The sequence below is a fragment of the Acipenser ruthenus genome, chromosome 7 (genome assembly GCF_902713425.1).
Source record: "Acipenser ruthenus chromosome 7, fAciRut3.2 maternal haplotype, whole genome shotgun sequence".
In the NCBI taxonomy this organism is placed as follows: Eukaryota; Metazoa; Chordata; class Actinopteri; order Acipenseriformes; family Acipenseridae; genus Acipenser; species Acipenser ruthenus.
In genome coordinates, this window is record NC_081195.1 from 51,235,965 (window position 1) to 51,247,917 (window position 11,953).

General features: G+C 39.1%; 1 protein-coding gene across 1 annotated transcript; it reads left to right on the forward strand.

Annotated features, from left to right (window-relative positions):
* Positions 1-747: 747 nt before the first annotated feature.
* On the forward strand, positions 748-3,329 carry LOC117415379 (transmembrane protein 229A-like). The gene has a single exon (XM_034025643.3). It carries the CDS (start codon positions 909-911, stop codon positions 1,974-1,976), a length of 1,068 nt encoding a protein of 355 aa, XP_033881534.1. The 5' UTR covers positions 748-908; the 3' UTR covers positions 1,977-3,329.
* Positions 3,330-11,953: the final 8,624 nt, after the last annotated feature.

The window sequence follows — 11,953 nt, forward strand, 5'->3', positions numbered from 1 at the left end:
GAGAAGTAAGGCAATTCCCCACTTAATTTGTGCATACTTTAAGGGGGTTTTACCCCTTAAATATAGCCCTTAATAAAAGAGTTTCAGGGGTTTATTAAGGCATATAATTCCTTTATATATACCCCTGACTTGTTTTTCAGGGGCCAAGTAAGGCATTTAACCCCCTTAATCACCTCAAGAAAAGTCAAGGATATACAAATTACAATAGGATAGATCCCACAAACTTTAATTATTAAAAAATGTGTATCATTTCACCTACGTGGAGTATTTTAACAAATTGCAATTTTCACATTTGTTAAAATGCTTTATATAGAAAGAATAAGGTGAAATGGATGTATATTTTAATAACTAGGGACAGCAGCGCTATCCTATTATAACTTGTATATCCCTGACTTTTCTTAACGTGATTTTATTTAAGGGGTTTAAATGTCTTAATTGTACCAATGTAGCAACTTTAAACACTTGTAAAGTCTTACCTTTTATAATTGACGCAAGGCCATATGATCCGTTTTTTCGTTTCCTGTGTCTGCTAAGAAATAAATAATAATAATAATAAATCATATTTACAGCATATACTTGAATTGTATTGATTCTAAACATCTGTTTAACCTTTACTCAAAACACGTATATGACAAAACGGCAGTCAAACTGTAAGTTCAACATTATTGCTGCATTTATTTATTTATTTTTCTACTTTGGAGCACAGAAGAGTTAAAGGACGTCATACCGGGGACGTCCTAGTTTTAGCCAGACGTTACGTACCTCCAGTTTACAAAATGCAGATTAGAGGCGCTGTCAGGTTCACAAAACAGCAACCAGATACTTAGTCCTGGTACTGCTGTACACCAGGAAATACACTATGCCGAGTAAACAGAGGATATCAGAAATCTAAACATCTCATTCTAGAAATGCGAGCGACCATGACTAGCAGCAGACGGCGTGAGAGTCCTCGGATCTGTTCAGTAGAATGCGCCAGTCACCTTCTGTCAAAGAGACCCCGGCTAAAGGATCTGTCCATTCCTGAAAACGCAGGTAAAACATTTCAAGCGCTTCCAATCTGGATGCGCCTATATTTTTATGGAATGCACGGGATTACGTTGGACATCATCATTTCGTCCGTGCAGAGATTTGTATACACCACTGATTTGAAGCTGCTGGGGTTCTCCTCTCCTTATCTTTGCATTGCCCACTCAATTACCCATTTTGCTCTGGAGAAAATGTATTTGCAGAAGAAGAGCTTCCAAGGGCGCCCTGTTGTTTTTAATTTTATCTTGTATCCTTCGGTCTATATAGGGATACAGCTTTTAGTGGGGAAGACGGTTGTCAGCACAAATAACGCCAAATGTCTGTCTGTAGTCAATATTGCTGTTCTGTACCTCATCGCACTGTACTACTCTCAAGTGTTTCTCAAGCGATTCTTACGCCTGCAGTACCATTGCTCAAAGAAAGGCACGCCGACTGCACTTATAGACATGTCTTCTCAACGACTTCCTGACATTATTCGATTCTTGTTCTTTGGCATGCATGGTTTTTTAGATGAAGTCCTTTTCACTTCATTTTTCAATCTTGTTGAAAATTCAGACCAAACCTTGACTGGGCACACCTCGCTGTGGTCCTTTCTAATGTACGGAAGCTGCAGTTTCGTGGTGGAAAAGCTGTATATGTATCTTCATTACAAAAGAGGCTGGGGAGCCTGGAAAAGGCTTCCAATATACATACTTTTTATTTACACCTGGGAGTTTTCCTGGGGATTGGGCCTTCGACAGTATAATGCTTGTTCATGGGACTATTCGCACTATCCTTTGAATTTTAAGGGGCTCGTAACACTGGTGTATTTACCTGGGTGGGTGTGCCTCAGTTTGTACCAGGACATGCTCTCTAACGTGCTGCTGCGTGTCGAATGTGCCGAAAGCAGAATCTCACAAACCTCTGCTAATGCCATGGACGGGACTGAATACCAATCAAAGGACATTTAACTTCACGAATAAAGCCGCATCCTTCTCACTGTCGTTTTATATACAAAAAACGTTTTTAACAACAATGCTTTGATTTTCAGCTTAAAATCGTGAGTGGATTTGAAATATTCAGTATAAAGCAGTCATTTATACCGTTTATAAATAGTTTAATATAAAATAAAATTGTTTACAAATTATAATACAGCAAGAATTAATCTAAACAAGCGACACCAGGTAAACTGCCATTTATATACAAAATGTAATTCTTTTTGATACAGAATCAAGGGGGTGTACTGGCAAAGGACATCAAAGAAGTAAAGAAGTATGCCGACACATGTTTGTAGGAAGAATATATTACATTGAATTATTGACAATTTAGTTATGTAGTTATAGTGGAATTGGATCCCAGTATTAATCTATACCACATTTTCCATTATAAAACGTTAAAAAAAGGGGGGGAGGGGAGGGGCAATAAGCAAATATTTATATAATATTTTATTAAATTATGTGATAAGCAAACTATATGCTTATATGATCCGAACTTAATATTGCAACAGGGTTGCCAACCTTCAGTACATTTGGGAATACTCATTTTAGACGGTATAACCTATGTCACTCTGCTCCAATTCCTTTCCATTGTTATAAGATAGAACTTGAAAATGCCAAAGTTCTAATGCAAGTGATAGAGGCCATTTAACTGCCGACTTATTTTCAATAGGGATTTAAAAAATCAATTTACAGTAAAAGACAAACAGAAGTTAATATTATTATTAGTTATATACGTGTTAGAATGTCTATCCGTGTCAAATACTGTTTAAGAGGTTTGCAACCCTGAAAAAGAACGTTCCCTTACCTGCAATAATTTAAGCGGATGTTTTGAATCTGTTAGTACACTAACCCAACATAAAGGATGGCACAGGCAAATACTTTACTTTTCCTATAGTTCCACTGTCTGTCAATGGCACTATAGTGCTGTGATTCTTCCACATATTCTGGTTCTGGCAACAGAAGTGAAATGTAATTTGTCTGATTACAAAGTTTACAAATATATAGTTGTTAAGTTACACAGTTTTCAAATAAACTAAAGCTACCCTGGAATGTAAATAGACTTTTGGCATGCATTAAGACTTGCACAATGTTGTCAGAACATCAATGAAATGTTAACTGTAAATCAACTAAGGAATATTTTTTGTGGCACTACACATTTACACAAAACATATTTGTTACACTTAGTATTGATTAAATATTAAATTGATAATTATTTAAAAAATGAAGTACATTGTGCAGTTTTCACTGTTAGTTTTAATTAAAAACCTATAACTTTGTATACATTTTATTAAAAACATTAAACCCTAGTTTTAATAAAAATCAATAATCTGCTGGTTATTTTTCTTGTTCTATGCCTAGTTTCATTGTGGATGTAGAAAAAGGTAAGTTTTGCTTTGTTTAATTGATTTTAAGTCTATAAAAAACATAGCATCCATGGGGGCTTAGTGTAAAGGGAATGGCATCTCAGATGTGTCTGTCAGCAAAAACCTAACAAGTCACATGACCTTGGTGCGGCTGCCATGTTAGGCCAGAAGTCATTGTCACCAAGATATTTAGCATACAAGGTTTATATATGCAAATATGATGACACTGCCTCAAATGTTCAACTGAGATATGAGGCCTTGAGGGTATGGCAGCAGATTTGTAAAAATACTGGTACAAAACGGTAGATTTTTCTTATATGATACCCACAATAAAACTTTACTTACATAATCATATACAGAAGCCAATATCTCAAAGCCAACATCTTAAAAGTGTTAGTTTATTGCATACACACACAAAAAAGAGTTTTAAGAATGTTTGGAAAGTATGCCGCGAATACTGTAATCATATATTCTACAGTGAAATACCTTGTTACATACTAAGGACCCAGGAGCATTATACCAGATATGCTTTGTGAATGAGCTCCTGTATCGTTACATCTGAAAGCACAAGATTGAAATACATATCTTTATTTCCATCTCATTATGACATGGTTATTGATGTAGATGTGTAGGCTGCTAACCACCAGATGCGATGCAGCAAGTGAAACTGCAGCAATGAGACAAAATGAATTGAGCCTATACCTTTGATAAGTACCTTTCACACCACAGGCAACACGCCAGGCGACGTGGGAGTGGCACCAGGGCGGCACTGGAGCCACATTAAATAAATAGGATTGAATACTATTTTTAGCGATTTGTCACTTGTCAATTAGGGCAGAGAACGGCTCCAATGCACGTGGTCCACCTGGTCAGTGAAGCAATTTCCAAAATGACGACGAAACAAATCATACTTGCTGCCTTTACGACAAAGGTCATCGCAATTACAAAGATGCAGAGATGATAGAAGACAGAAGAAGAAAGGAGCCTACTTGCTTTCAGAATAACAGTTTTTTATGGACCTGCACACACATTGAACTTTTTGCCCTTTTCAGTAGGTTGACTGACCACACATTGAGCTTTATGGGGCCTATATGCTAGCAGTTTCTTTTTTTTTTTTTTTAAATAACAACACCTCAAGCTTCTTGTACTTTCCAACTAACTGTTTTTCTGAGAATAACAAATTGAGCTTTCTGTTAACTGCTAAAATAAGTTTTGTGGTTATCGATTACCATCTAAACTAATTTTTCATTAACTGAAAATCATGGTGTTGCTTGGCCTTGTAGTATCACTAGTAAAGCTGATCGTTGTGGTCTGGTCATGTGTTTTTGAAGAATTACCACTGAGTATATTTTGCTAAAGGTGTTAGTGCAGGATCCGGTCAAGATATTTAACTGAGATGCTAGCTTGTTGAAATGAATTATTATTCTAGTTTAAAAATATTCATATATAACCAAGCTAATGCAGTATATGCATTTTTTACTTAAACCTATTATAAGTATTTTTCAGCATGTTTTTGTTAAACACTTAGGGGTAGATGTACTAAAGTGTTGCGTCTGTTGCAATCGTTGCAAACCACATGCAAACCAGAAGGAAGTGTAGCGTGAAATGTACTAAACAAACGCAACGCTGTTAGCATCATTTTAACGAATGCTTTGCAGCCGCAGTTCTTATTTGCGCTTTAGCCTTAAATGAATATGTAATTCTGGGCGTTCCTGCAGAAATTCACAAAAACAGGGTGGAGACAGTGCAAGTGAGGGATAAAAAATATTGTAATGAGTTGTACTAAAGCTGCGGGCAATTGCGACACTTACAATTGCATCGATTCGTTAAGAACTTTTGAAAGCATGTTTTAAACAGTCACAATTGTTGCTGGCATTTCCCAGTCTGCTTTTTCTCGTGTGTTGCCAGTTGTGCTCAATGTACTTTTGAGACAAACACCCAAGTACCTAATTTTCACTAAAGTCAGTGTGTACTTACAAGCCTTGAAAACAAATTTCTATGACATTTCTGATTTTCCCAGCGTGTTTGGAGCAATAGACTGCACACATGTGCCACTAACCCCTCCATCCCATTCTGAACATCTGTATAGGACCATGATCTATTGTGTGTTAATCGTTTGGGTTACTAAGTAGACCAAGTTAAAAATAATAAAAATAAAAAAAATAAAATCATTTAGTTTCAACTTAAAATAATCATTACCTAACCACTCCTCAAAAGAAAAGGTTAAGCTGATATTCTTTGCCTGAAAAATAGATGTCTTATATAAGTAGAATATGCTATTAGTATTAGTTTTAGATGGGTGGATAAGATTGTTCCCTTTCAATTCGAAGACGATCACCAAAACATTACAACAAAACATTAAGACATATGGGATATGTCTTCCTATTGGTAGGTATTCATTGAGCTCTTTATAGCAGAGCTGCCGATAGGCCCCTTCCTGGTGTGACGTCCTTGGTCCCACCTACCGAGGGATTAAACAGTCAGCCCACGGAAACCACATCCTCTTTTTGCCTCTCAAGATGGTGAGGTAAGACCTCTGTTTACAACTAAGCGTATTTTGAAAAAGCTTTTCTGAGTTGACTGCAGTTCAGGGGCGGAGTCACGCTTGGGCCTGAGGGGCCTGGGCCTGCCTATTTTGCTCATGGGCCCACCCAGTTATGAGTCGATTGACACATTTTTTCATGCCAAGCCGAATGTACAGGCAAATACCGCACGTGCCAAGTATCAAACAACTAAAACCAAAGTTTGTATAATGATCGTCTGACCATGCTATGCCTTTAACGTACAGGCAATTTTTCTTTTCACTGCAAGGCACACATGCAACCAGCTTGCTAGCAGCTGCTGTTTAGCTAAGTTTTTACATTTGCAATTAGCTATCTAAATACCTACAGAAAGTTTAGCCAACTTTGCAGTAAACCGTAGCTGTATTTGCGTCTTATGCATCAGCTATGTCCCGACAATCCAGTCTTTAATTTTGTAAAAAGAAAATGAACCGACGAATCAGCGAATGTGCCAGTACCAGGGATCAGGGAAACTTCGACTTCTTCAAATGTTTCAGTATTACCAGGATTCAGTGAAAACGCAAGTTCAGCAAATACAGCCTCGGATTTGTCTGCCATTGATGAACCGCCGACGCAATCGATAGTCGTGCGTTATCCAACCTCCCTCATTGCTGGTAAGTCCCGCAGCTTCGCAGCTCATTGCTATTCGGAACACAAGTGGCTGGAATATAGCATTTCAAAAAACACAATTTTCAGCTAAGTTTAGTTGTGGTTTTAATGATTGGAAACTGGTTTTAATGATGATGCACCAGGCCTGTACAAAGCATTAATCGTGTAAAGCTCATGAAGTAGCGTTTTGCAAGTTTGATAGCTATAGAAAGTGCCAGCAGTCAGGCCGTGGAAATGTTTTTAATCAGTTAAATAGGGAGGCTGTGAGTGCTCGATTGATCGAAAACAACCGGCAGCACATCAAGGTTGTGCTTGATATTGTAATGGTGTGTGTGAAATAACAAATAGCTCTCGATGGGCACACGGAGAATGATGAACTTTCTCGAACTTTATCAACTGCTCTGCAAGTATAACCCAGAAATAAAAAGCCCACTAGAAGCACTTCCGAAAAATGCAACTATGACAAGTCATGAAATTCAAAAGGATCTAGTTGAAGCTGCAGCCTCTTTGCTTCTTTCTAAAATCAGGCAGGAATTGCACGAGGCCTCAAACACATACTATTCTATTCTTGCGGACGAATGCAAAGACAAGTCCAAACAGGAGCTGTGATGAAAGAGATGAAATAGAGAGCTGTAGGTTTTCTGGACAGCTGACATGACGGCAGAAGGAATATCTGTGAAAATAATTAAAGTTTTGAGTTGGATCCCGAGTTGTGTGTTGGCTTCGGTTTCGATGGGGCGTCTGTCATGTCTGGGTATAAGGGGGGAGTGCAAGTCATTTTGAAACGCAAATTTCCACAAGCTATTTATGTTCACTGTCATTCTCACTGCCTGAACCTGGTGCTTTCTGCGGTTGCAAAAACGTCTGCAGACGGTACCACTTTTTTGAGATCACGAATGCGTTGCAGTCTTTCATGACTGGTCATACAGGCATGCTCGTTATTTAGAGATTCAGAAAGAGGTGTATCCCAGTCGTCAGTGTCTTGAGCTTGAGCTGGGGCTAGATACACGCTGGAGGTCCAGTTCGGTGAGCAAGATACTCAACCTTTTTTATGTTATTTTAGAAGCGCTAATGGAGTTTGCAGAAGGTGGGGGGCAGACCAAGTTGGAGGCACAGTCTTCTCCAGCAAATTCAAACAAAAAAATATATTTTTACTTGTTTTATTTGGGAAACTGTTTGAAATGTCTGACTTTGCCACCAAAGGCTTGCAGAGTGCAACCATATCTGTCACAGACTGTATAGATTTAATTGAGGGCCTGAAGGAGAGTTTGACAGACTTAAGAGGTAGTGAAAAAATGGTTTCAGCAAGGTGCAGACATTAACAAATGATCTAATGCAAGTCCAGGCTTGACACCCTTGTCCAGCTGCTGGGATCGAGCCTGGAGTTCCCCTGCAGTTGTATTGCTGGAAGCTGGCTTGCCACTTCCCTGAAATCAGAAACTCTGCTTCTGTGAACTCAGCTATAAATGCTGCACAATAAAAAAATAAATAAATACAAGCGTGATTCCTCCACCAGGATCCAGCTCTTGTACTCTGGTACTGGAGAGAACGAGACACTGGCGTCTGCCGTACTCGCCAGTCTGTCTGGCTGGGCAAATGGTTTATAACAGTGGACCGAAAGGATGTGTATTCCACGTCCCTATTCGTCCAGCACACAGGAAGTATCGCCACTTCGCCTTTCAGGGGAGCGTCTTTGAGTTTTCCATGCTGCCATTTGGCCTCTCCTTAGCCTCCTGCACGTTTTCAAAGTACATGGATACCATCCTAGCTCCCTTGCGGCCGCAAGGGATCAGGGTGATGAACTACCTGGACGACTGGTCGATCTATCCCAGAGGTCATGACCCCAATTATTGTCCTATAGGAACCATTTTGCAGTTTCTGGTCGATCCCCCTCTATGTTGAAAGTGTACCTATCAGCCATATCTGCATGCCATGTCCCCACTGACTCAGTGTCCCGGGCGCTCACATACTAGTGACCCGTTTTTTGAAGGGTGCTCAGCAGTTACGCCCTCCAAGGAGGGTCGTTCTCCCTGAATGGAGCCTTGATATTGTACTGGAGGCTCTCATGAAGGCCCCGTTTGAGCCCATACACTCCATAGAGTTGAAGTATCTGTCTATGAAGACAGCTTTCCTCTTGGCTATCACCTCTGCAAAGCGGGTCAGTGAGCTACAGGTGCTGTCGGTGCACAGCTCCTGTATGCATATTTGGGATGATGGCAGCAGGGTGTCACTGTGTACAAACCCTGCTTTCCTCCCTAAGGTGATCACAGCCTTCCACATGAACCAGTCTGTGGAACTGGAGTCTTTCCATCCACCTCCGTTTTCTTCAGAGGAGGAAAGGCGATTGAACTTCCTCTGCCCGGTGAGGGCGTTGAGGTGTTACGTGGATAGGACAAGAGCTCTGTGTCATTCTGACCAGCTCTTTGTCTGACATGGGATACAGACCCTAGGATAGCCCCTCTCGAAGCAGTGACTGTCGCATTGGATTGTGGACACAGTAACCTAACCTTAAGTAACCTAATGTTTTGTATGCCTGAATAACATAGCACTGTTTTATAAAAGCTTTTTATAGAATTGAGTTTTTAAAGATAGGATTGTCATTTTAAAACATAATCTCTCTTTTCTTTTCTTAATCTCATTTTAAAACATAATCGCTACTTTTCTTTTTTGCAAATATTAAAAATAGGATAACATTCCTAAAGGACAACACTATGTTGTAAACTAAAATATTGTTTTTTTCAATTGAGAACATGTTCTGAATAAAAGCATTGTATATTCTTAATTAAAAATTGTTTCTCTGAAGGAAGCTGTTATCCTATTATAAGTGTTGTGCCTGTTTTTTTGTTCCTCTCAAAAGGTTTATTGGGTTGAATGAATTCATTTCACTCGAGCCTAGAGCACGAATATATAATTCACCTAACCCACCAGGATGCCTGCCACTCCTGTGTTTACCTTTATGAAGCACGAGCATGACAACAACAATACAGGAAGAATTGATAGTGTTACTAATACTAATAAGATAAAACGTATTACAGCATAACCTCATGCTGTGCAGTTTTGTAACATCAACTGATACAAGCTTTGCAGGCACAACGGCTCTGTTAGTCTGGCTCCTATGCTCAACCCATTGGTCACCTGAGCCAGACTGAAGTGGGAAATAGGCAAAAAAAATATATATATTTGAATTTGCAAAGTGAACATTGCTATTTTTCTCATGTTAAACCTTACAGTTGGAAACATTCCTTAACAAAATCGTTCAGACTATAAAATAAAGCATGACATTAAACCGTCAGTATATTGATGGTAAACTTTATACGAATTTGCCTTTACGCTCCTAAAACAAAAGATAGCCCTGCACTGTGCAAGTCGCCCTGTGCCTATGTAATAATAAAACATCAAAACTTTTCACAGTTTATACTGCAACGACGTGTCCAGTCTGCAATATTGAGCCTGCGCCATTATGGTCAGCATTTGCCTACACAGCAACACCAGGCTGAAGCTATTGCATCCACGGAGTAGGGAGGCGGCACAGAGGCTACTTGCAGTCGCTCTTGGGTGGCGAGCATGAGAGACAGGGCCTGCAGGGCCTGCCACGAAAAGGCCCCGTAGGCTAACGTTGGTACATCTCTGCACCAGTGGTGACCCCTTGGCAGGGGATTCAAGGGACACACCTGGATTACAGTAAATTGTTATACAATGGGTTTTTTTTGTTTTTTTTTGGCAGACTTTGTGTTACTGGGGAGCCTGGGAACTCCTCGGAGAGTGGGGAAACTTGCCTTGAGTGTTGAGTGCAGTGTACTCAATAAAGAATCGCCGCTCTGGACAGAAGCTACAGTCTACTCTTCTGATCTTTTCTAACCCTTTCACTGTTCCTGAAAAGCTGGAATGCTACAGTAATTTAAAACCACTAATAGTAATAACATTACACCTAGAAAAAAGTTGCTAACTTTGCTCTAAAGCTAGTAGGATTTGAAAAATCCATCGTTATGTCTTCATACGACACTCCATATAACATGGGTCTAACTAAGAGGGTGTGAACTTAGGTCTATAGTTAGCTAGAATGTTCAGTAGGCCTACTGTATATGATGTGAGTATATCAACCACTTGATGAAATATATTAAAGAATGTGTTTCACTACCGGTGATCTTGACTAGGCTGCTGTTTATTTATTTTTCCATAAGGGGGAGCCATTGGCTTGCTGTATTATTATAATTTTTTTTTTTTTGTATTTGGTTCTATTTTGTAAAATGAACCACTTGTGTTTCTCCTTTCAAAAACACAGCTGTAAGGAGAAACATCACATTTTGAAATTACAACATTTGAAGCAGTGATGATTGTAAAACCAACTTCAGAATTAACCTGCATTCCTGCTAGATATTTGGTGCGTCGACATTTCAGTGGTTCAAGTTGATGGCAAGGTTTATACTAAAATGTACGCCCGAGTATGACTGCATAATGAATATTGCTGAGTCATCACAGGGCTCACAGTATCTAATGAAACTGTTCTAAAGGGGAGATTTTCCTCATTTGAAAGGGACCCAGAGCTGAATCATAGTGGACAGGTCAGGAGGGAGCTTACTGTTAGCCTTTTTATTCAATAGTGATTTATTTTTAGTGTGCTGGACATTCCAAGTCGATAAAATAGAATGACCTTCAGATGCTTTTGTTGGTTTTAGACTAATTAAGACATTGTATGTGCCAGACAACACAGTATGAAAAGTTTTACTTGTCTCATAGATTCTGATCAAAACCTCCATGGGGAACTTGTGATGCTAGAGAAAGGTGTTTGCTATATATTTGCATTTGAATGAGTAATTACCTGTATCACATGACATGTACTGACACTACATGTACTTACACTCATGAACTAATCATAACAAACTGCAGGAAAACATTGATTTGAGATTACATTGCAGCTGAAATGGCTGGGGGATCACACATGTTACTAAAAAAAGATAAAGATAATGGCTGACCCTCCCATTACAAAAAAGTGAAAATTGTCATAGAAATCCAAGTAGTTTCTGTGTATTCAAAATCAGAGATAATCTGACAAGAATACACATTTTCTGATTGATCAGTCTCTATCTTGAACACAGGTCGCCAAACAACCCCAATGATGTGTACTGTGTACAAAAAAAACAAAAAAAACAACCTTAAATACTTAATACCAGACTCTACCCTTAGCAGTTCCTGTGGGGGCACTGTTCATGAATACATGATTTTTATTTCACAATTTTACCATTATTATTATAATAGTCATAGTAGTCATAGTATACCTAGTAGTCATAGTAATACATCTTCTAGCCAGTGCAAATAGCAAAATAAGCATAAATTAATTGTTGCAGGATAGCACTGTGGCCCCAAAGGTTATCGGCAGGAAAGAGACCCAGAGGCACAAAGCGCAGTTGTACGCACA

Excerpts from the sequence above, each read along its gene's own strand:
- LOC117415379 (XM_034025643.3), top strand. The coding sequence starts at position 909 with ATGCGAGCGACCATGACTAGCAGCAGACGGCGTGAGAGTCCTCGGATC.